General features: G+C 34.5%; 1 protein-coding gene and 1 pseudogene across 1 annotated transcript; both read left to right on the forward strand.

Annotated features, from left to right (window-relative positions):
• Positions 1-1,531: 1,531 nt before the first annotated feature.
• On the forward strand, positions 1,532-2,535 carry LOC124989387 (olfactory receptor 2B11-like; annotated as a pseudogene).
• A 21,444-nt stretch (positions 2,536-23,979) lies between these two features.
• Positions 23,980-24,918, forward strand: LOC124989119 (olfactory receptor 2B11-like). The gene has a single exon (XM_047559086.1). It carries the CDS (start codon positions 23,980-23,982, stop codon positions 24,916-24,918), a length of 939 nt encoding a protein of 312 aa, XP_047415042.1.
• The last annotated feature ends 1,302 nt before the right edge of the window (positions 24,919-26,220 follow it).

The following is a 26,220-nucleotide window of genomic DNA, read 5'->3' on the forward strand; positions in this document are numbered from 1 at the left end:
ACCTAGATGCCCTTCAATAGATGAATGGATAAATAAAATGTGGTATATATACACAATGGAATATTACTCAGTCACAAAGAAGAATAAAATTATGGCATTTGCAGGTAAATGGCTGCAGTTGGAGAATATCATGCTAAATGAAATAAGCCAATTCCCCAAAACCAAAGGTCAAATATTTTCTCTGATAAGTGGATGCTGGGTTTAATTATATTTGTGACATATGGATTCCCAGCATTCCCAGCACCATTTATTGAAGAGGTCATTTTTCACCAATGTATGTTTATGGTACCTTTGTCTAGTAGGAGATAATGTATTTATGTGGGTTTGTTTCTGTGTTTTTCATTTTGTACCATTGGTCTTCATGTCTGTTTTTGCCAATACTATGCCATTTTTTAAAAAAATTATTTAGTTTTTAAAAAAGAAACAATTTTTGAATTTTTTTGTTTCAATTTAATTGATTTCAGCTGATTTTAATTATGTCTGCTCTTCTACTGGTTTTGTTGCATATTTGTGTTTCCGCCCCCAGCTCCCCGAAGGCTTTGAGATGTAATGATGTCTGTCTCATTCCACCATCTTTCCTACCCTCTCATTTCCCTCTTCAATCCAAAGTTCCTCCATTCTTTCCTACCCTCTCACCCATTATGTATCCTGTCTCTCACCCTGCGCAAAACAACTTCAAGAGGTCAAGTTCCTAGATATTAGACTAGAGACCCTGCACCTACTAGAGGAAAATATAGGCCCAAATCTCCATCATGTCAGCTTAGGAACTGAATTCCTCAACAAGATTCATAAAGTGCTAAAATTAAAATCAAGAATAAATAAATGAAATGGGCTCAAACAAACAAACAAGCAAACAAAAAAAGAAACAATCAAGAATGTAAAGACAGAGCCTAGAGAATGGAAGAAAATCTTTGCCACCTGCATCTTGGACAGAGGATTGATCTCCAGGATATATAAAGAACTCAAAAAACTTAATATCAAAAAAATAATAATAACACTGTCAATAAAAGGGCAAAAGAACTGAGCAGACAATTCAGAAAAGAAGAAACACTAATGGTCAATAGATATATAAAAAAATGTTCAGCATCCCTAGCAATTGGAAAATGCAAATTAATGCTACACTGAGATTCCATCTCACTCAAATCACAATGGCAATTATTAAAATTATAAATAACAATGAATGTTGGCAAAGATGTGAGGTAAGAGGTTCACATTGCTGGTGGGACTGGAAACTGGTGAAACCACAATAGAAAGCAGTATAGAGATTCCTTAGAAAACTTGGAATGGAACCAAAATTTGATCAAATTATCAAACCTTTTAGTATATAGACAAAGGAGTTAAAATCAGCCTACTACAGTGACATAGTCACATCAATGTTTATAGCAGCTAAATTTATAATAGCTGAACTATGGAACCAACCTGGGTGTCCTTCAACAGATAAATGGATTAAGAAAATATGGTATGTATTATCATTTTTTATAATCCTTTCTTTTTGACTTTTCCCTATTATAGGTAAAACAAATTGAAAAGTATGGCACTAATTAACAAAAGCCACACTGAAGATTTTATTCGGGTAAGCTTTGCTGATGATCCTTGGCTAGCGTTTTCTGTATTTGTTATTCTTCTTATAACATATCCCATGGTCATGATGAGAAACATCGCTATCATTCTGGTGTGCAAGATAGATGCCCATCTCCACAGCCCTATGTATCTCTTCCTCACCAACCTCTCCTATTTGGACATGTGTTACACCCCAGCATTGTGACTCAGATGCTATTTAACCTGGAAAGCTCTAAGAAGACCATCAGCTATATGGGATGTGCACTTCAGTTTTATTTATTCAGCACAATGTCTTTTGATCACTATGTGACCATCTGCAGACCTCTGCACTACACCCTTATCATGAATCAGCGCATCTGTATCTTATTAATATTCATTGTGTGGCTATGTGAATGACCTATGCTATCTCTGAAGCCACTTTTACATTACAATTACCATGCTGTGGCATCAGTGAACTGGATCACTTGTTGTGTGAGATTCCAGTTCTGATAAAGATTGCCTGTGGGGAAAAGGAGGTTAATGAGTCTGCACTCTCTGTGGCATGCATTTTCATAATAGCTGTTCCTCTTTGCCTAATTCTTGCTTCCTATGCTAGCATTGGACATGCCATACTTAAGATTAAATCTTCTGAGGGGGGGGCTGGGAAGATAGCTCAGTCGGTAGAGTGCTTGCCTTGTAAACATAAGGCCCTGGGATCGATCCCCAGCACCCAAAAAAAAAAAAAAAAAATCTTCTGAGGGGAGGAAAAAGGCCTTTGGGACATGCTCCTCTCTTTATAGTTTTCTTATTTTATGGTCCAGCTATTAGCATGTCCCTCAGCCCACCTCTTCTATTTCAAGGGACCAGCCCAAGTTCATGGCCCTCTTCTATGGAGTGGTGACACCTACAATCAATCCCTTCATCTACACCCTGAGAAATAAGGATGTGAAGGGGGCACTATGCAATCTGGGGAGGAGCATTTTTTGTTCCAATTGAAGTCTCCAACTTTGGAGACTTCAAGTGAAATTATTTCACAATTAGAGAAAGCATATACATAATGTTTTAATAACTCATTCTTTTCTCAGATCTAATCTCAGGTTACCTGTATTTCTTGAACATGTAATATTTTTTCTTTAAAATTATGTTAAGCAATTATCATAATTAAATTACTATATTTCTGTGAATATGTACCAGTATAGACAGACCTTTTAGTGGAGCATATATTAAAATCATTCTATTCAGATTTCTACATGCTGAAATAGTAACTCTGTTAAACAGTTTTAAAATTAACAATATGTATTATAAATTGATTAGTGCAAGCTAATCCTCAGAACAATTGCATGGCAACCATTCATCAAAGTGCTTCATCAGTTCACCAGAGAATGCAAGCACTCTACCAACTGAGCTATATCCCCAGCCCCAGGACTTTTGAAAATTATATTATAAATTTTGCTTAATGAAAAATATCCAGTGTTTTGTACATTTAAATGACTCATCATTAAGTATTAAGAAGAATTGAATAAAATGAATCTTAAAAATTCATTCAAGATATCAAAAGTATCTGTCTTCAGAATCAGTGAGAAAAAAAGGTATTGCTACAAATAATTATTAGCAAGTTGGCAACATTTATACAAATAAATTGGAACAGTTAGAAATATCCTTTTAGACTGAAAGAATCTGTATAAGAAAGAAATAATTTTTATTTCTGGGATGAAATTATGATTATGTCAAAAATGAGTATATTTTTATTGATATAAATTTTGGATGCAAGTAATGCTCAAAATTTGTATGATCAAAAGACTATAGGGTGGGGAATGTAGATCAGTGGTAGAGCTCTTGCCCAGTACGCTTGAGACCCTGGATTCCATCCCCTGAGAAAAATAACAACAACAATAAAGAATGCTGCTAAGACTTAGGTCTGAGATTCAAGCTCTGCTTTTTTTTTTTTTTTTTTTTTTAATTTGACCCTTCCAAAATGAATGTATTGAATGTTTACATCCATTTGATTATATTAAGAAAGAAATGTAGGACACAGGGCTTCTCCCTCTTGATTTGGATTAAGGCTCTTATGAAACAGGAGTGACAGGGACTGACCCTTTGTGACCTTCTTCCTTCCCTTCTGTAAGGACACACAATACTCATCTGCAATACATGCAAAAAACAAGGTGCCATCTTGGAAGTTGAAACAGACACTAAACCTACTGGTGCCTTTATCTTGGACTCCCAGATTTCATAACTGTAAGAAATAAGTTGCTATTGTTTATGAAGTACACAGTCTCAAGTACTTTGTTAGAGAAGCATAAATGGACTTCCAAAACTTAAATGTTGTCACTAATTTATAATGTATGAGTGAAAATTAAGGACTTTGCAGTTATTCGTTGTTAAATTTGTATTTTTAGAATTCAAAATGATCTTTTATCATGAAGAAATAAACATTGTATGAAAAACAGGGGATACTTAGGAATTTTCTAGCATGGTTTCTAGTATAATCAGAATCTGGACAGATTACTAGAAAGAAAACATCACATCTTACCCTGAACAAGAATCAGTTGTAACCCAGAAACATTGGGCTACAATAACAGATCAACTGGTACTGAAGCAAGTTCTGAATAACATTGGTCTTTGGTGAATTTAATTTGGAAAAAAAATTTTAAGTAACTTTTAAAAATGGCTAATTCCTGACTGGTTGCTGTCCAATTGTCAGAAAATGTTTCTAGATATTGTGCACACATACACATACATTTCTATAAATAAGCATTTTGTGATGTTAAATAATATCTTCAAACACTTTTATAAATTAAGGTAACATATAAGTCTAACATACTGAAAAATACAATATTTTTAGATTGTGGGGAAAATCCAGTAAGAATTTTTTCAGAAGCACACAGAGGGACACTGGTTACAACTGTTATGATGCTTGTTAAATTATCCTGGGCCCTAGATAAATGTGTATGCTGCCTTCTATACTCATTGAGATTAGTCATTTTAGAAGTGTGAATGTAATTCAGACTCTGTGGGAAAAAACAGGACTTCCTAAGAATTATCTACAAAAATTTCAGGATAAATCGTATTGAGAGTACTGGTTGGGAAAACCCATGGATATGTTTTAATTGGCCAGAACTTTCCTGAGGAATAAAGGGAAGATGGTAAATCACGTCAACTAAAAATAATAAAAAGTACCAACATGTACTTTGGAAATTCATAAAGGTAGATACTAAAAAAATTTAGAAGTGTTTTCTTCCATACTACAGATATCCTCACATCTGAATAGCATATTAACTTCAAAGCTACGAGTACATTCTGTTCTGAAAGGGACTATTAAAAGTAAACCCAGACTCTGATCAATACCCTCTGGCTTATATAAACCCAATGTGATATTCAGAATTCCAATGTCTTGGGGGAGTCTCAGAGTCCCAGAGACCACAGGAGGGTTGGGTGGAAAAGCGTTAAATATAGTGCATCAAAGAAATACATGTCAGATTTTGTTTAAAGAAAGAAGACAAGATTAAAAAAATGGATAAATATTGGCCTCAGGTAATATGAGAAGTAAATATTTTCACATTACTATCGAAATAACACTATATTTTGAGGAGATTCTATTTTTTTTTATCTGAACAGAAACATGCATTAAAAAACACATGAACACAAAATAAAACTTCAATATTTAGTGAGTATTTAATTAGTTACTTAAAAATTTATTCGGCAAACTAAATTTTAAACTTTACTACTTTCATTAGGATTCACCCCAAAATTTGAAAATTCACTCCAAACAATTGAAATCTTTTTATGTATTTCAATTGTTAACCTTTGATTTTGAGCAATGTTTTGAAATATACTGATATTTAATTCTTTATACAAACAAGTAACTGTGTAAATAGCTGCTGATGTTTCACTTTATGTCACACACTGCTTCCCATTACTCATCTTTTTCAACCACTCATTGTATCTCTCCTTTAAATCCTTCACCAAATCTGGTATCAACCACAATGTGGTAATACTCCATTTTCTGAACTGTTCTGCATTTTCTCTCTTCTATGTATTTGCTTATTTTTGTTTTCAACCTCTCTCTGTTCTTCCTTAAAATGAACTATAATATAGAACATAAAGTGTACTAAATTGCACCTTCAAGAATGTGTTTCTGGAACAAGGAGGAAGACTAACACAGAATTAATGTTATTTTCTAATGGCTGGTGGAAAAATTAGAATATGTAGTAGGATTATACAGGAACATATAATGAACTGAGGCACCATTATAATAAAGTAAATATGTAAGATAGACCATTTCGAAATTTGAAAAGGGCATGAAATAGTAAATATTTAAGATACTTTGTGTTTGAAATCTCATATAATCTTCAAGAACATTTCAAGATGTATATTATCCAGAGTTGATAAATAATGATATTGTGCCTCACTATTACATTTTCAATTGGTTCCTTTTAGTTATAATAGCATTGACTTATTTTGACAAAATTATAAAAAGCATGGGATATAATTTGTTCTAATTCAGTCACCAGTATTTCCCAGTTAGCCTCCCCTCACCTCTCACCTTGTTCCCTTCCCTCTATTATGATGCTTTTTCTGCTATTTACTTAGTTTTTCTTTTTTTAAATTAGAGTAATGTAGATATACATGGTATACTCATGTATATACTATGGTATATTCACATATGTACATAGGAAAATTAGGTCAGATTCATTCCAATGTTCTTTGCTTATCCCATCCTTCTTCCCTCCCTTTTAATCCCCTTTGTCTACTCCACTGATCTTTTTCTTCTTTCTTCTCTTTTTTATTTTATTTTCTTTTTTTTTTTTTTGGTTGAATGTTTTCTCTGATATGCAGACTCGAATCACTATTACTTGTTTAATTACACATATTAATTGTATAAAGTAAATGAATTCACTGTGTTCTTTCCATGTATGCCATGTATGCATATAGTGTACATTGATCATATCCAAATACCCTTCCACCTTTGTCCCCACCCTGTCACCCTTTCCAGTCCATAGTATTCACTATTTTATGTTAAGTTTGACTTTTTAGTTTCCACACAAGAAAGAGAACTTGCAATACTTGTCTTTCTGTGTCTGGCTTATTTTGCTTTACAGGATGCCCTCCAGTTCCATCCATTTGGTTGCAATTGACAGGATTTCATTTTTCTTTAGAACTGAATAATACTCCATTGTGTGTCTATGCATATTTTCTTGATCAATTAGCTGTTAATGTGCACTTAGGATGATTCCATGTCTCAGCTATTGTGAATAGTGTTGCAATAAATATTAACAAGCAGAAATCTCTTTTGTATGCTAACTTCATTTCCTTTGGATTATGTACCCAGAAGATCATATGTTAGTTCTATTTTTAGTTTTTGAAGAATCTCCATATTGTTTTCAATAGTGGCTGCACTAATTTTTGTTCTCAAATTGTTAAAGAATTCCTTTTGTTCCACATCCTCACTAGCATTTGTTATTTTTTGTTTTCACTTTGGTTTTTGGTGTTGATTTTATAATAGTCATTTTAACTGGGGTAAAATGGTATCTCATTGTAGTTTTCATTTTCAGTCCCTTGCTGATTAATGATCTTGGTTTTGAACATTTTTTCATATATTTATTGATCATTTGTACTTTTTTTGAGTAATGCCTATTTGAATCATTTGCTCATTTTTAATTGAATTTTGTTTTCATCATTTGCTATTTTTTGAGCTCTTTATATGATCTGAATAGGAGTCCTCTTTTATATGAATAACTGGCAAATATTTTCTCCCATTCTGTAGGTTGTTGCTTCACTCTATGGATTGTTTTCTTTGCTGTGCCAGAAGCATTTGGTTTGGTATAATCCCATTTGTCAATATTTGTTGTTTCCTGTACTTTAAGACCAAGACCAAGTCAAGGGTATTTGCTATCATTGTTTTTATTGAATAAAGTACTAGAAATTTAAGGCACAGCAATTATTTAAGGTAAAAAAAATAAAAGTCACACAAATAAATAGAAGAAAGTCAAATTATCCCTGTTTGCAAATGACATGGTTCTGTTCATAGAAAAACCTCTCAAGACTCCACCAAAAGAACTGATAAATGAATTCAATAAAGTAGCAGGATACAAAATCACATACAAAATTCATCATTTTTCTCTACCCAAATAATGAACTTGCAGAAGAAAAATTGGGAAAGCAATCCTTTATTGACTCTTGAATTTGCATAATTCCTGTTAAAATGGAACTTGAAACCTTTTCTTTTTTTTTTACTATATTGTTTTGGGTTTTTCATAACACTTATTTTTCATTTTCTAATTTTTAAACTTATTTTTCATTTGTACTAAAATATATATAACTCATTGCCTTTGCTTTAAAAATATATTTAACTGATATATAATGCATAAAATTATATATATTAATGGGGTACTATGTAAAATTTTTTGATAAAAGTGTAAATTGTATAATTTTAAATCCATCTTAGTTTTTTATGCTTAGTTTGGTGGCATTAAGTACTTTCTCATTTTTGTGTATTTATCACCACCATCCATCTGCAGAAATCTTTTGATCTTTACAAACTGGAATTCTATACTCACAAAACAATAAATTTCCACTCCCTCCAACCCTGTACCCTGGCAACTACTGTTCTACTTTCTGTTTCTATGAATTTGACTACTCTAGGTATCTTTTATAACTAGAATTATATTTGTAGTTTTGTGTCTCTCTTATTTCATTTAGAATAATGTCTTCAGAGTTCATTCATGTTGTTCATTGTGTCAAAATTTATCTATATTTTAATTGGTTCTTTTTAGTTATGTGTAACAGTATGATTCATTTTGACATAATTATAAAAACATGAAATATAATTTGTTCTAATTCAACAGTACGTCCCTTGTTCCTCCTCTCCTCCCTCTCCCTGTTCCAGTGTGTGTGTGTGTGTGTGTGTGTGTGTGTGTGTGTGTGTGTATAAATAATATCAGGTCAATTTAAATCAACAGATATGGTATTAATTTATTAATTTATCTATTTATTCATTTTAAATTGAATGATAGCAAAGTATAATTTCAAAAGCATCACACTAACTGGCTTTCAAATATTTGGCAAAGCCATAGTATCCAAGACAATGTGGTACTTGAGTATAAAAACACACACAAAAACCAGTAGAATAGAAAAGAGAGCTAAGAAATAAATTCACCTACTCAAACCAAACAGATTTTCCTCACATTCCAAAAATACACAATGGGAAAAAGGACAATCTCTTCAATAAATGGTGCTGGGAAAAATATAATATCCTAATCCATAAAAATTATATTAGAATGTTATCCAAAATCAAACTAAAAAAAATTCAAAATGGATCAAAGATTTAAATGTAAGACCTAAAACTATGAAACTACTAGAAGAAAAGAGGAAAAAAACCTTTCTCCTGGATGGTGAATGTTTGAAAATAAATTCAAAAGCATAGGCAATAAAAACGAAAATTGACACCTGGATTACATCAAACTAAAAGGCTTTTGCAAGGCAACAGAAATAATCCAGTGTGAAAACACAATCTGCATAATGGAAGAAAATCTTGCAAAATATACATTCAATAAGTGAAAGATATCCAAAGTGAACAAGTAATTTAAATAATTCAATAGCAAAACAAAAATGAACACAAATGATAGTAGGCAAAAGATCTCAATGGACATTGCTCAAGAGGATCCATACAAGTGGCCAATGGGTTTCTGAGAAAATGTTTGACATTACTAGTCGTCAGAGATATGCAATTCAAAACTCATTGAGGTTTCTTTTCTGGGATAAAAGATGGCTATTATCAAAACTCAAAAGATAATCAAAGTTGACATGGATATGGAAAAAGAAAAGTCTTGAACTCATTAATGGGATGTACAACCACTATAGAAAATAATTTTGAATTCTCTCTATAAAAATTGAAACTAGAACTGCCATATTATCAAACAATCTCAAATTGTACACATATCCAAAGGAAATTAAATCAGTATGTCAAAAAAATCTCTGATCTCCCATGATGCTCACAGGTCTATTCACAGTAGCTGAAATGAATTAATGTGTGTCCATCTGCTGATTAACACATAAAGAAAATGTGATACAAAGATACAATACAACACTATGTAACCATTAAAAAAGGAAGAAAATTCAGTCATTTGCAATAACACATATGAATCTGCAATACATTATGTTAAATGAAAGAAATTAGTCATGGAAAGACAAGTAACTCATGTATCTCATATGTGGAATCTAAAAGAGCTCATCTCATGTAAATAAAGAGTAGATTGGTGGTTACCAGAAACTAGGGCTTTTAAGGGTGATAGAGATTTGGGAGATGTTGGCCAAAGTATGCATAATTATACATACTTTGACAAAGGTTGATTACACAGTACTATGACTGTAACTAAAGACAGTATACCAGAATCTAGGTAGTGAATGTAAAGTGTTCTCATCACAAAAATGACAACTTTGGCAATTCCAAACAAATAAGCATTCCACAATGTATAGATACTTCAAAACCTCATATCTTACACACAAAATGCATACAATTTGGTATATCAACTTGAATCCAATAACGAACAAAAATAAATTGTACTGAATATTTTTAATTTTAGTTTTTACACTGTCAGTTATATGCCTAGTTGTTCTTTATAATGTTCATATTTATTATTAGTTAACCAGAACATAATATCAACATGATTAAAGTACTTTGGATTTTAAAAAGTAAAGTATTTTTGGAACAAATTTTAAAAGATAGTAGAAAATCTGAAATCAAAGTTCAAGGAAGATGTTATTAACTAGCTACAAAAAAATACAATCATTTGTTTCAAAAAAAAGAGATTTTTATCACAGAGAATTTGATTTATGAACAATGAACACAAAAAATTTATAGTATTGCTTTTTCTGGAGACATTAAAGGATTCCAATCATTTAACATGATAGTCTATTATCTTATGATAAATTGTACCTATAATACTTCAGTATGTTTTATAATGAAGATTTTAATAAAAATTAATTCCAGAAAGTGGCAAGTAGGGCAAGAGTAGTTTTTGCTGACTCTTTTAAGTGTTAGAATTTATAATTATCTTCCCCCAGGACAGCTTTCTACAATAGAAAATAAACTACATAAGAGAAACACCTGAAAGTTTCAGATTTAAGGTCCTTTGTATATCTGTGCTGTGTTGTGTGACTTAGGATAGTAAGGGGGAGGGAAGGGCCAAAGGATACTGAGGGACATTGAAATACTTTGTACAGGAAACTAATTTTTTTATTGTGAAATTTGTTTTTTTCTATTATTCCAGTAGTCTCCCATTGAGCAAAGAGTAGACTAAGTGCACCACAGAGACTTTTTATGCTTCTTCTCTTTGTGGATACTTTTTTCACATTGCAAATTCATACAGGGAATGTACCATGTTGGTCTGGGAAATGAATCTATGGATATGCCACCACAAATAGGATACTAAAACAAAAACAAGCAAATGAGATTGCAACAAACTAAAAAAACCTCTGCACAGAAACAGAAAATTGACTGAAGAAGCAGCCTACAGAATGGAGACAGAATATTCACCAAATATACATTTGATAAGAGGTTACTATGCAAAAATTATAAGACTATTGAGTATGAACAACTCAACAATAAGAAAATAAATACCTCCATTTTAAAATGAAGAAAGGACCTGAGGAGACATTTCTCAAAGCAACATGTACAAATGAAAAAAATGCCAAACATAATTAACGATCAGACAAATCTAAATTAAAATTCCAATGAGATATGACCTCACACCTGTTAGAATGATTATTATCTAAAAGACGAAAGATAAATATTGGTTAGAATTTGAGACAAGGGGATACTTACATGGTATTTGAAAGAAAGTAAATCGGTGCCATTATGGAAAACACTATGGCAACTCCTCAAAAGTTAAAAATAGAACTATCATATGATCCATCGCTACGACTGCAGGGAATATAAACAAAGGAAAGAAGATCTGTACCACCTTGTGTATTGCAGTATTATTCACAATAACCAAGATAAAGAATGGATAAATAGACAAAGAAAATTTGATGTACATACACTATGAGATTCACTATGCTTTTCAGTATGAAAAGCAATGGAAATTCCATTATGTGCAACAATATAGTTAGAACTGGAGGAGATTATTATGATAAGTGAAATAAACCAGGCATGGAAATAAAAGTATCATATGAACTCACTCACGTGCAGAACCTTAAAAAAATTGATTTAATAAAAGTGGAGAGTAAAGTAACAGTTACTAGGTGCTATGGTGGTTTTGGGGAGAGTGTTTGGGTGTATGGGTAGAAAGATATAAATTGTCAGTTACATTACACAAATCAATTCAAAATATCTATTGCATATCATGGTGAATACAGTTTTAAGTATGTTGGCTCTTGAAAAATGCTGATAGTGTAAAGTGTTTTTGCCACAAAAATCAGGACTATGTGAGATAAAGAATGTGGATCATCTAGTCATTGCCCAAGAATATGCTCTTCAAAATATCACACTTTACATGGCAAATACATGCATCTTTGTCAATATAAAAATAATTTTTGAAAAACTGGGAAACAAATGTCCTGAAGCAGGAAATCATCTTAGTCTATAATGCAGAGTTAAGTCAGCCAGGCTTCCTCCCAGCAGAAAATGGATGGTACATTCCAACTGAGATGTTGAGGGAACTTTAGCAAAAAAAACCTTTACCAAGTCCTGGCAAAGATTTAGGAAAACAAATAAGGAATTTCTATGCATTTATTATTAATGACCACTCTGAAGCTAGTAATGGTGGGGAACCTGTTACTAAAGCAAGGCCTTTCTGGAAAGCAGAAAGAGAAAGAGAATGTCTATCTCTATGTACAAAACCACCTCCAGAAGCTGTGATCTTTGGTTGAGCAACACAGGTAGCCCCATGTGTGCTGACTGAGAGGGAACACAATAATAGAAACAGTTGAGCTGGGGAGATAGCTCAGCTGGTAGAGTGATTGCCTCACAGCCTCACAAGCACAAGGCCCTGAGTTCGATCCCCAGTACCGGGAAAAAAAAAAAAAAATGAAACAGTTGATTCATTATGATTAGGGGGGAACATATGCCAATTGAGCTGCCCTCTACTGTCCGAGTCTCTGGTACTAACACCCCTCAGCTGAGCAAAACCAGAAGCCAAATATCAAGGGATTCTCTTGATTCACACTCTAGAGGAACTACACAAAATAGAAACCATTAAACAAAAGTATGGGAGGCTATTGTTTTGGACTGAGCTCCAGTTTGGTCCCAACAAACCAGATCAAACCAAAATGTAGTCACTCATACTAAGTGCCACATAATCAGACTCAAACATCAAGTATATAAATAATCCTAAAACAGATCAGTTTTTCCTGAAAAGACATTTCAGTCTATCTGAGTCAGCATAATAGGAATTTCACCTCTGCTTTAGCCCTTGGGGCATGAGAGGAAGTAACCTAGTGATAAAGAATCAACTGTCTCTATTATTTTGTTTCCTTGTCCCCAGCTTACAAAAACCCACTGTTCCTCCTTTGCCTGTGGCAGCCCTCATTCTATTTTGTAGAATGGAGGCTGGACTGATTCATGAAACACAAAATAAAGTCAATTTGATTTATAACTAATTTCTTTGTTAATTTGTATTTTGACAAGTGATATATATTGGGATATAGAATAGACCTGGAGCAGAAGAGGAGGAGTAGCTAATATCCAGTACATACATAATGAAACAACTTTTACTCATATGACATTAACAGTTACTTTTAGAGAAAAGAGAGAGATTAGGGATGAAAGGAGAAAGTTCTGAAAGGTAAATGTTTCCATTTGTACCAATTATTTGATATATTTGAATTTATTTTTCAAAATACTGTACTCAGGGAGTTTGTAATTTTTGTATCTGAATGTTATCTACACATTTGGCTAATACATGGTTTGTGTGTGGAGAGATTGCCATTTCATCTTATTATAAAAACAAACATATTGAAATTTTATTACTTATTTCCTACTCACTGGGAAATCACTATTATTTATGCAACTCATTTTTGGATGCCTTCATTGTTATGACTAAAAAAATTAAATCTAATGTGATATATTCCAAGAATTAATGAAGCAAAACATTCAAAGATATCTGGTTTAAGTGCCACATAATAATTTAATCAAACTAACTTTGGTCTTATTTTTTTTTTAATTATTAACTGTCTCATTTAAAATTAAAGTTTAGTGTGATGGGGAACTGAATGAGTTTATTGTAGAACACGTCTAACAAGAGATTTGCTCCAAACTTCACTTCAATAGTTAACTAATTGTACATAAGAAACATGTCCATAGGGAACACCATCCCGAGGAACCTTCTCTGCTAATTCATATGGGATAAGGTTGCATGAATGACACGTGTGTAAACAATGTCCCTGAGATCTCAGAAATGGCATATATATAGCATACCTACAAATCATTCTGGATATTTTCTAATATTTCCATCCCGAGACTTCTTTTCTATTTGCATCTGTATTAACTGAAAAAAAAACTACCATTTCTGAAACTAATTCATAAATATTCATCCATAGACTATACTTTCTTGATTTTTTTCTGAAAGTTTCAAAAATTCAAGTGTTCCTTCACTATTCCTTTTTAATAGAAGAACATTTAGGAAGAAAAGGTAAGTAAAAAGATAACTTATTTTTTAAGGCAACGGGGAAGTTTAGAATGTGTGTAGATCATGGAACCTGATGTACATACATAAGGTAGAAAGGATTTCATTTCAGGTAGACTTTTCCAAACTTAGGAAATGTCTTGTTCAGTGACTCTAGGAACAATTACATTTCACTTTTTAATATTTCCTCTCAATATCTCACTTATAACAACATTGAAGCAATATAAATTTCATAGAGTATTTCTGAAAGATAGCAAAAACTTGAATGAAGTATAAAGCCTTTATCCAATCATGTGGGACATGTGGGTATTTCTAATACCTCAGTCTAATCACATGATCATTTTTAACATATGGTTAAAGTTTCATGGATTGACTTCTCATGTTTCAAAGATATGTTTTGAGATTAGATGAAAATGGCATAGATTTCTTTGTATTATTCTTTCCTCCCTGAAGTTATAAAGTGCTATAAGTATAGATAAAATTCAGTGTGATAAAAATAAAGTATGAATAATCTATACTAGAATGAAAGTGGGAGGGAAGATAGAAGAGTCAACAGGAACAGAGTTGGGCAATTTTTAACATGATTTTAAATGTTCATGGTTAAGTTAAATAGATTCCTGTGTAAAGAGATATAATGTAAAACTATCAGAAATAGGAGTTAAAAACATCAGTGGAACTCCTAGAGATGAAATAATGAAACATGAACATGAATGGAAAAAGATGTGATTGAAAGAATATAATTATAGAGGTTAAATACACCTCAGAGTAAATCAAATTGACTAATCACAACTTTACTAATATCTTTAGGGAAATATCCAGAGAAATGAAAGTTTCTTTCGGTGATCATCATTCACAGGCAAACCTACACTGAAGGTAAATGATAGGAACAAAATTCTAAATGACACAGATTTCATGAAACTGTCAAAGACTACCAGAGGGACTAGTATCCAAAGATTATACATAATTCATTGTGGAAGAAATTCTGCAGGATCAAACCTAAAAAAAATTTGAAGGATAGTAAGGATACAAAAAATGTAAAATGTGATGTGTGTTCAATAACTTATAACTTCTAGTGCAATTATTTAATGCTGTGGTAAAAATCACAATTTTTATAGTTTTCCTTTTAAAACCAATAAATTCTGACCATGGTTATTTCATATTCTATCTATAACAGAATTTTTACCTGAAAAAGAACATTGACCAAGATATATTTCAATATTCTTTGTGCTCTTACAAAATCTTGCCTAAGTTAAGCTCAACTAACACAGGGGCCTGAACATTCAAGAAATAGCCCTAGAGTATAGATGTTTTCTCTGAACTTTAAAGAGACTGAATTTATAGTCTTTAAATCTGGTTACCTCACTTAAGGAATTATTATTTTTTTCTTAGAAACTTTCAGTTATTAGTGCACAATAGAAAGGAATAATTAACATTATCCTGAAATATGGGCACTATTATTTCCTTTGTTATAGGATTTTGGGATAAGTACTGGATGATTTAATTGACATGAATGCTTATTGGATTTTTAAGGGTTCTTTAAGCATTAGTTGCACTTAGTACCGTATTATTTTTATTGCACACTTTTGAAATAGGATAGCATGTAACAAAAAGGCAATATTCACATCTTAGCTCTGAGTAGCTATACATGACACTACACAGGATGGCTTTGAGGATCTGATGAAATAGAGAATATCAAAATTGTGTCTTATAATCCTAAGGATGCATTCTGATAGTCTTAACTACTAACTGACAGGCAGCATAAATCAATTTTGTTGCTGGGATGCTATCTTAACTTCCCTTCTAAATATTAGCCATCTTACTGGAGATTGTGGATTTCATGGAATACATTTCTCCACTAAAAAAAAGAAGAAGAATATAAATTAAAATCTTCATTATCTCATTTACCTTTTTCAAAATGCTGCTTTATTCAGCTAATATGGTTGTTTTCAGGGTGTCTTTTAGTGGAGAAACAAAAAATATTTATTTCCTGAAAATGTAAAATACCTGATGAATAAATCTCTGAGTCTGAATTCGGATATTAACTTTTCTCCTGAAACAGCAATTAGTTATGTATAGTTCAAAACTGCAAGTGTGGCTGTATACAATCAGTTGATTAGTAATAATTGTAAAAACTCATATTGCAACAAGATGATGAACACTTTATAATGGAAAATCCTGCACAAGGGTAAATTAATTAAAATTTAATATAAAAGATCAAATGGCTAAGTTCATACTAAGCAGTTTCATAAGAGAAGAAATAATTAATATATTTTGGGGGGGTACTAGAGATTGAACCCAGGACTCTACCACTTTTATGCCATGCCTAGCCCATTTTATTTTTCATTTTGAAATAAGATCTCACTAAGTTGCCCCAGTTGGCCTCAAACTTATGATCCTTCCCAGAATAGCAGGGATTATAGGCATGTATCACTATGCCCAGTTGCAAAAACAAATTTTTAAACAATGGAAAACCTATGTCATGTTTAACTGTCTAAATTTATACTGAAGGTAACTAATGTAAAAACTGAACTTGTTCCCTCAGTTACAACAAGTTAAGAGATAATATAATTATTCAACTATTTGAGTTAGACAGGCTCTCTTGATGATTCTCGTAGCATCAGGTTTTTCCATCCTTCTTCTTCAACAATTGCTACCTCAAGAGTTTAACTATTTTTAATATTTCCATAATGCTTTGCAGCAGTGTGTTTGAAAATAAACCATGCCATTCCATTGTCCCATGCCACATTTACTCTGTCAGATACTTGGACATAAAAACTAATAAAAGTCATATAAACTACATCCTCAGTTAGGTTTTACAACAGGAAAGGTTTAAAAATAATTATTTTGAAGTTTCCAAAACACAGTTGCATTCACTTTTCATTGAATCTTCATCAGAGGTCAAGGAACTAGCTACTGACAGGTTGGTTAAATACAGGAGAAAATTCAGGTTTACAAAGATTAGCTTCCAGGTTGAAAATAACTGCCTTTAATTTGTACTTCCATTAAAGGAAAATTGGCTGCCTGGATAAAGACTATTTATATTGCTTGCCCCATTAGTCACTTCATCCCATTTTATGTGAGTAGATTGCCAATCTATAATTGTTTTATTATTCTTTATCATTATGATTTTTTTTTGCTACTTCTTTTTTTTTTTTTTTATCTTTAAGAAGATGAGTTTATTGAAAGAGAACAGAAAATGAACACTGAGAAAGAAGAGATTGACTTTGGTGGAAAGTATTAGAAGTCATAAAAGTACTTCTGAAAAGGAATCAGAACAGCAAGACTAAGAAAATGTAATCCTGCGATAGAAAGTTTAGTCATTTAGAGCCAGGAAGAAAGAGAATAATTAGAGAAACTGAAAAAAGAAGTTTTTTACATTAGGAGAGACTATTTCTCCCTCCCACATTTACTCAAACAACCTGCTCCGAAGAGGAAATCTATACAATGATTTCCACAAAAGTTGGTCCAATGTTTCATCAAAGCTAAAGAATAAAATAGAAAAAAAAAAATCTTTTCTGAGTTTTCTATTTTGGAAAAATTGTTCTGAAATCAAAATTTTATTTTCTCTTTTGATATTTCTTTTTTTTTTTTTTATTTTTTTACGTTTACATAGGGTAATGATGTTTCTTTTTTTTCCCTTCCCCCCCACCCCTCCCACCCTTTTCCCTTTATACAGTCCTTCTTTCCTTCATTCTTACCGCTCTCCTTAGCCTAACTCTAAACCTAACCCTAAACCTAATGCTAACCCCTCCCACCCCCATTATATGTCCTCATCCGTTTATCAGAGAGATCATTCGTCCTTTAGTTTTTTGAGATTGGCTTATCTCACTTAGCATGATATACTCCAATTTCGACCATTTGCCTACAAATGCCATAATTTTATCATTCTTCATTGCGGAGTAATATTCCATTGTATAAATATGCCACAGTTTCTTTATCCATTCATCAACTGAAGGGCATCTAGGTTGGTTCCACAATCTGGCTATGGTGAATTGAGCAGCAATGAACATTGATGTGGCTGTATCTCTGTAGTATGCTGATTGTAAGTCCTTTGGGTATAGACCAAGGAGTGGGATAGCTGGGTCAAATGGTGTTTCCATTCCAAGCTTTCTGAGGAATCTCCACACTGCTTTCCAGAGTGGCTGCACTAATTTGCAACCCCACCAGCAATGTATGAGTGTTCCTTTTTCACCACATCCTCACCAACACCTATTGTTGCTTGTGTTCTTGATAATCGCCATTCTAATTGGGGTGAGATGAAATCTTAGGGTAGTTTTGATTTGCATTTCCCTTATTACTAGGGATGTTGAACATTTTTTCATATATCTGTTGATTACTTGTACATCTTCTTCTGTGAAGTGTCTGTTCATTTCCTTAGCCCATTTGTTGATTGGATTATTTGTCTTCTTCATGTAGAGTTTTTTGAGTTCTTTATAGATTCTGGAAATTAGCGCTCTATCTGAGGTATGGTTGGCAAAAATATTCTCCCACTCTGTAGGCTCTCTCTTCACATTTCTGATAGTTTCCTTTGCTGAGAGAAAGCTTTTTAGTTTGAATCTATCCCAGTTGTTGATTCTTGCTTTTATTTCTTGTGCTATGGGAGTCCTGTTAAGGAAGTCTGATCCTAAGCCAACAAGTTGAAGATTTGTACCTACTTTTTCTTCTATAAGATGCAGGGTCTCTGGTCTGATTCCAAGGTCCTTGATCCATTTTGAGTTGAGTTTTGTGTAGGGTGAGAGATGGGGGTTTAATTTCATTCTATTGCATATGGTTTTCCAGTTTTCCCAGCACCATTTGTTGAAGAGGCTATCTTTTCTCCATTGCATATTTTTGGAACCTTTGTCTAGTATGAGAAAATTGTATTTATTTGGGTTTGTGTCCATGTCCTCTATTCTGTACCATCGATCTACCTGTCTATTTTGGTACCAATACCATGCCGTTTTTGTTACTATTGCTTTGTAGTAGAGTTGAAGATCTGGTATTGCAATACCCCCTGCTTCGCTCTTGCTACTGAGGATTGCTTTAGCTATTCTAGGTTTTTTATTCTTCCAGATGAATTTCATAATTGCTTGCTCTATTTCTGCAAGGTACATCATTGGGATTTTAATTGGAATTGCATTGAATCTGTATAGCACTTTAGGTAGTATAGCCATTTTGACAATATTAATTCTGCCTATCCAGGAACATGGGAGATCTTTCCATCTTCTAAGGTTTTCTTTAATTTTTTTCTTTAGTGTTCTGTAGTTCTCATTGTAGAGGTCTTTCACCTCTTTTGTGAGATTGATTCCCAAGTATTTTATTTTTTTCGATGCTATTGTGAATGGGGTAGTTTTCCTAATTTCTCTTTCTGAAGATTCATCACTTACGTATAAAAATGCATTGGATTTATGAGCATTGATCTTGTAACCTGCTACTTTACTGAATTCACTTATGAGTTCTAAAAGTTTTCTGGTGGAATTTCCAGGTTCCTCTAAATATATAATCATGTCATCAGCGAACAGGGATAGTTTGAGTTCTTCTTTTCCTATTCGTATCCCTTTAATTTCTTTGGTTTGTCTGATTGCTCTGGCTAGAGTCTCAAGGACGATGTTGAATAGAAGTGGTGAAAGAGGGCATCCCTGCCTTGTTCCAGTTTTTAGGGGGAACGCTTTCAGTTTTTCACCATTTAGAATGATATTAGCCATGGGCTTAGCGTAGATTGCCTTTATAATGTTTAGGAATGTTCCCACTACCCCAATTTTTTCTAGTGTTTTGAGCATGAAGGGATGCTGTATTTTATCAAATGCTTTTTCTGCATCTATTAAAATAATCATGTGATTCTTAACTTTAAGTCTGTTGATATGGTGAATGACATTTATTGATTTCCGAATGTTGAACCAACCTTGCATCCCTGGGATAAAACCCACTTGATCGTGGTGCACTATCTTTTTAATATATATTTGTATGCGATTTGCTAAAATTTTGTTGAGAATTTTTGCATCGATGTTCATTAAGGATATTGGTCTGAAATTTTCTTTCCTCGATGTGTCTCTGCCTGATTTAGGTATCAGGGTGATATTGGCTTCATAGAACGAGTTTGGGAGGGTTCCCTCCTCTTCTATTTCATGGAATAGTTTGAGGAGTATTGGAATGAGCTCTTCTTTAAAGGTTTTGTAGAACTCGGCTGAGAACCCATCTGGTCCTGGACTTTTCTTTGTTGGTAGGCTTTTGATGACCTCTTCTATTTCATTGCTTGAAATTGGTTTATTTAGGTTGTGTATGTCCTCCTCGTTCAGTTTAGGTAATTCATATGTCTCTAGAAATTTGTTGATGTCTTCAAGGTTTTCTGTTTTGTTGGAGTATAGATTTTCGAAATAGCTTCTAATTATGTTTTGTATTTCACTCGTGTCTGTTGTGATGTTTCCTTGTTCATTCCGAATTTTAGTAATTTGAGTTTTCTCCCTCTTTCTCTTTGTTAGTGTGGCTAAGGGTTTATCAATTTTATTTATTTTTTCAAAGAAGCAACTATTTATTTTGTTAATTTTTCCAATTGTTTCTTTTGTTTCGATTTCGTTGATTTCGGCTCTGATTTTAACTATTTCCTGTCTTCTACTACTTTTGGTATTGGTCTGCTCTTCTTTTTCTAGCGCTTTGAGCTGTAGTGTTAAGTCGTTTATTTGTTGATTTCTACTTCTTTTTTTGAATGCACCCCATGAAATAAATCTTCCTCTAAGTACTGCTTTCATAGTGTCCCAGAGATTTTGATATGATGTGTCTTTGTTCTCGTTTACTTCTAAGAATTTTTTTATTTCCCTCCTGATGTCTTCTGTTATCCATTCATCGTATAATAGTGTATTATTTAGTCTCCAAGTATTGGAGAAGTTTCTGTTTTTTATTCTGTCATTTATTTCTAATTTCAATCCATTATGATCTGATAGAGTACAAGGTAGTATCTCTATCTTCTTGTAATTGCTAACAGTAGCTTTGTGGCATAAAATATGGTCTATTTTAGAGAAGGATCCATGTGCTGTTGAGAAGAAAGTGTATTCGTTCTTTGTTGGATGGTATATTCTATATATGTCCGTTAAGTCTAAATTGCTGATTGTGTTGTTGAGATCTATAGTTTCTTTATTCAATTTTTGTTTGGACGATCTATCCAGTGGTGAGAGAGGTGTGTTAAAATCGCCTAGTATGATTGTGTTGTGGTCTATTTGAATTCTGTAATTGAGAAGGATTTGTTTGATGTACGTGGATGAGCCAATGTTCGGGGCATAGATATTTATGATTGTTATGTTCTGCTGATTTATGCTTCCCTTAAGCAGCATGTAATGTCCTTCTTTATCCCTTCTGACTAATTTTGGTTTGAAGTCCACATTATCTGAGATAAGGATGGATACTCCAGCTTTTTTGCTGTGTCCGTGTGCAAGGTATGTTTTTCCCCATCCTTTCACCTTTAGTCTATGGGTGTCTCTTTCTATGAGATGAGTCTCTTGCAGGCAGCATATTGTTGGATTTTTCTTTTTAATCCAATCTGCCAGTCTGTGTCTTTTGATTGATGAATTCAGGCCATTAACATTCAGGGTTATTATTGTGATATGATTTGTATTCCCAGTCAATTGACTCATATTTGTTTTTGACATGATTTGGTTTCTCCTTTATTTGGCTATTCCTTTAGGTTAGCGCCTCCTGTTGCTGATTTGCATCGTTGTGTTTCATCTCTTCCTCATGGAATATTTTGCTGAGAATGTTCTGTAATGCTGGCTTTCTTTTTGTAAATTCCTTTAGCTTTTGTTTATCATGGAAGGATCTTATTTCATCGTCAAATTTGAAGGTAAGTTTTGCTGGGTATAAGATTCTTGGTTGGCATCCATTTTCTTTCAGGGCTTGGTAAATGTTGTTCCAGGCCCTTCTGGCTTTTAGGGTCTGGATTGAAAAATCTGCTGATATTCTTATTGGTTTCCCTCTGAATGTAATTTGATTCTTTTCTCTCGCGGCCTTTAAAATTCTCTTTATTTTGTATGTTAGGTATTTTCTTAATAATGTGCCTTGGTGTGGGTCTGTTGTAATATTGTATGTTTGGAGTTCTATAAGCCTCTTGTATTTGGTTTTCCATTTCATTCTTCAGATTTGGGAAATTTTCTGATATTATTTCATTGAATAGATTGTTCATTCCTTTGGTTTGTTTCTCTAAGCCTTCCTCAATCCCAATAATTCTCAAATTTGGCCTTTTCATGATATCCCATAATTCTTGTAGATTCTGTTCATGATTTCTTACCATCTTTTCTGTTTGGCCAACTTTGCTTTCGAGATTAAATAATTTGTCTTCAATGTCTGAGGTTCTGTCTTCCAGGTGCTCCATTCTATTGGTTATGCTTTCTATGGAGTTTTTAACTTGGTTTATTGTTTCCTTCATTTCAAGTATTTCAGTTTGGTTTTTTTTTCAGTATCTCTAACTCTTTATTGAAATGATCTCTTGCTTCCCGTATTTGGTCTTTTAACTGTTGATTGGTGCGATCATTTAATGCCTGCATTTGCTCTTTCATCTCCTCCTTCAATGCCTGCATTTGCTCTTTCATCTCCTCATTTGCTTCCCTGATCGTTTTAATTACGTACATTCCGAACTCCCTTTCTGACATTTCTTCTGCTGTGCTGTCCTTGGGTTTTATTAATGTAGTATCTAGGTTTGTTTGGGACATTTTCTTCCCTTGTTTTCTCATATTGGTCAGTTGTCAGTGGGACCCTGAGATATTGCAGTTTTCCGCTATTGGCTTATAGTGTCCCGGTAGATTTCCAGTGTATCACCTCCCAGCCTTCAGTAGCCTGATGTCTTGGAGGAATCTGATAAAGCAGCATATCCGAAGAAAACTGCCCCTAGCCCCCTACTGGTTCCACAATTTGGAACTGGCTCTGTGCTGAAATGCTCTCACTGTGGGCCTGCACCGTGCAGCTGGCCGTGTGGGAGGAGCTCACTGCCGGAGTGTGGAAGGCTACCTTGGGAAGACTCTAGCTGCCCTGCCCGGCTCCAATAAGCCACCTCTATCTGGGCCTGACCCCCGGGCCGAGCTTTACCCAGTGGGCAGACTCACCCGTGGCTCTATTTCAGTCCGAGTCTCTCAATGCCTCCCCTTCTTAACTCCTGGGTTCTGGAGCGACAGGGGGTGCAGTCTCCCTCTAGGCCACCATCTTGGATCGCCCCGAGAAGAGAGCCTGCAGCCGGAGTGGGCAGAGCCGCCTGAAGAGGTGTCTGGCTGCCCTGCCCTGATCCCAGAGGCTGTTTGCGGATCGAGGTTCTCCGTTGGTTCGGGGGCTTATGGCTGGTTCTATGTAGAAAGTCTCTCACTGGGCGGTCAGCTCCGAGAGGCTAGCCTTGAACGGCACCTCCCACCGCAGGGGTCCAGACTACTTGGGGAAGTCTCTGGCTGCCCTGTCTGGACCCTGAATCTGCTTGCGTGCCAGAGTACGCTGAGCTGCACTGGCTCCGGGACTCGGAGCTTGTTCTGGTCAGAAAGGCTCTCACCAGCGGGCCAGTTCTGTTCCGAGAACCTGGAGAAGCTGGCTGTGTGGGCAGGGCCCACCACTGGAGTGCGCAGGGCTGCCTGTGGATGACTCTAGCTGCCCTGCCCGGCTCCGATAAGCCACCTCTATCTGGGCCTGACCCCCGGGCCGAGCTTTACCCAGTGGGCAGACTCACCCGTGGCTCTATTTCAGTCCGAGTCTCTCAATGCCTCCCCTCTTAACTCCTGGGTTCTGGAGCGACAGGGGGTGCAGTCTCCCTCTAGGCCGCCATCTTGGATCGCCGCTACTTCTTTACTATAGGGGAAGCAAACTGAAGAGAATGGCACTAGATAACAAAAGCTATCCTGAAGAGTTCATCCTACTAGGCTTTGCTGACCGTCCATGGCTAGAGTTTCCAATATTTGTAGTTCTTCTCATAACATACCCCATGGCCTTGATAGGAAACATCTCCATTATTGTGGTGTCCAAGTTAGATCCCTGTCTCCACACTCCCATGTATTTCTTCCTCACCAACCTCTCCTTTTTGGAAATATGTTACACCACCAGCATCGTGCCTCAGATGCTATTTAACCTGGGAAGCTCTAAAAAGACCATCAGCTGTATGGGGTGCATAATTCAGCTATATTTATTCAGCACACTAGGAGCCACAGAATGTCTTCTCCTGGCCCTCATGTCTTTTGATCGCTACGTGGCCATCTGCAGACCTCTGCACTACACCCTCATCATGAATTGGCGCATCTGCATCCTGTTGGTGTCCATTTTATGGCTGAGTGGAATTACTTATGCTCTCGTTGAGGTCACTCTCACATTACAGTTACCACTGTGTGGCGTCAGTAAACTGGATCACTTGTTTTGTGAGATTCCAGTTCTGATAAAGACTGCCTGTGGGGAAAAGGAGGCTAATGAACTCTTGCTTTCTGTGGTGTGCATTTTTATATTAGTTGTTCCCCTTTGTTTAATTCTGGCATCCTATGCATGTATTGGGCATGCCATATTTAAAATTAAATCTTCTGAAGGAAGGAAAAAGGCCTTTGGGACATGCTCCTCTCATCTCATTGTAGTTTTCTTACTTTATGGTCCAGGCATTAGTATGTACCTTCAGCCCCCCTCTTCCATCTCAAGGGACCAGCCCAAGTTTATGGCCCTCTTCTATGGAGTGGTGACTCCTACAGCCAACCCCTTCATCTACACCCTGAGGAATAAGGATGTGAAGTGGGCATTAGGCAAGCTGGTGAGGAGTATTCTCAGTTCCAAATGATACTTGATGGCACCAAATGAAATTATTTAACAATTAGAATAGGTTTGTAGGTATTTCTAATACCTCAGTCTTTTCTCATGTTATGTGTTCTTCTTGCAAAATGTATTATTTCTTATATTCTTTATAATCCTGTTAAACAAAGATGGTGTTTGGCAAATATGCACTGGTATGGGCACTCTTGTTGAAATATATTAAAATAGCTCTATTCTGGTTCCTATGCTCTGAGACAGTAATTTTTTTGAGTATTAACAACATAAATTATAACATATTTTTTTATTAGAGATAGTTATACACAGTAGCTGGGTCCATTCCAACACTATCTTACATAAGTGGAATTTTATTTCATTTCACAATCCACCTTTTTTCCTTCCCTCCCCCCTCCCCCATCCCATTTTCCTACCTCTGCTCTACTGGTCTCCCTTTTACTCATCAGTTTATTTATTCTTGATTAGTTCTTTTTAATTATAATAGAGGTGATATCCCTGTGGTATATTTACATATGCACATAACATGATTTTTAAGAGTTCCTTCTACATTTTCTCCCCTTTCCCATTCCCCTCATCTCCTTCTCAATCTCCTTCTATACTACTGATCTTCTCTCTATCATTTTGATATTCTATCCTTCCCTCCTTCTTTCCTTTATTCCACTCTATCTTCTACATAGAAGGAAAAACATCTGACTTTTGAGTTTCTGAGTCTGACTTATTTCACTTAGCATGATGTTCTGCATTTCCATCTATTATCCAGTAAATATCATAATTTCATTCCTTTTTCTGGCTGAGTAAAATTCTATTATGCATATATACCACAATTTCTTCATCCATTCATCTATTGATGCGTACCTAGGTTGATTCTATAACTTGCCTATTTTGAATTATACTGCTATAAATACTCATAAGCACTTATTACTATAGTATATGGATTTTAGTTCTTTTGTATAAATACCAAAGAGTGGGATAGGTGGGTCTTATGTTGGTTTCACTCCTAGTTTTTTGAGGAATCTCCATACTGCTTTCCAGAGTGACTATACTAGTATGCAATTCCACCAACAATGTACATATTCCCCCATATCCTCACCAGCAGTTATTATTGATTGTGTTCTTGATAACTGTCATTCTGAATGGAGTGAGATGAAATCTCAGTGTAGTTTTGATTTGCATTTTCCTGATTGCTAGAGATGTTGAAACTTTTTTCATATATTCTTTGGTCATTTGTGTTTCTTCTTTTGAGAAATGTCTGTTTAGTTCTTTTGCCCATTTATTGATTGGGTTACTTTATTTGGTGTTAAGTTTTTTGAGTTCT

This window comes from Sciurus carolinensis, chromosome 7, assembly GCF_902686445.1.
Source record: "Sciurus carolinensis chromosome 7, mSciCar1.2, whole genome shotgun sequence".
In the NCBI taxonomy this organism is placed as follows: domain Eukaryota; kingdom Metazoa; phylum Chordata; class Mammalia; order Rodentia; family Sciuridae; genus Sciurus; species Sciurus carolinensis.

Coding starts and splice junctions, on each gene's coding strand:
- LOC124989119 (XM_047559086.1), top strand. CDS start 23,980: ATGGCACTAGATAACAAAAGCTATCCTGAAGAGTTCATCCTACTAGGC.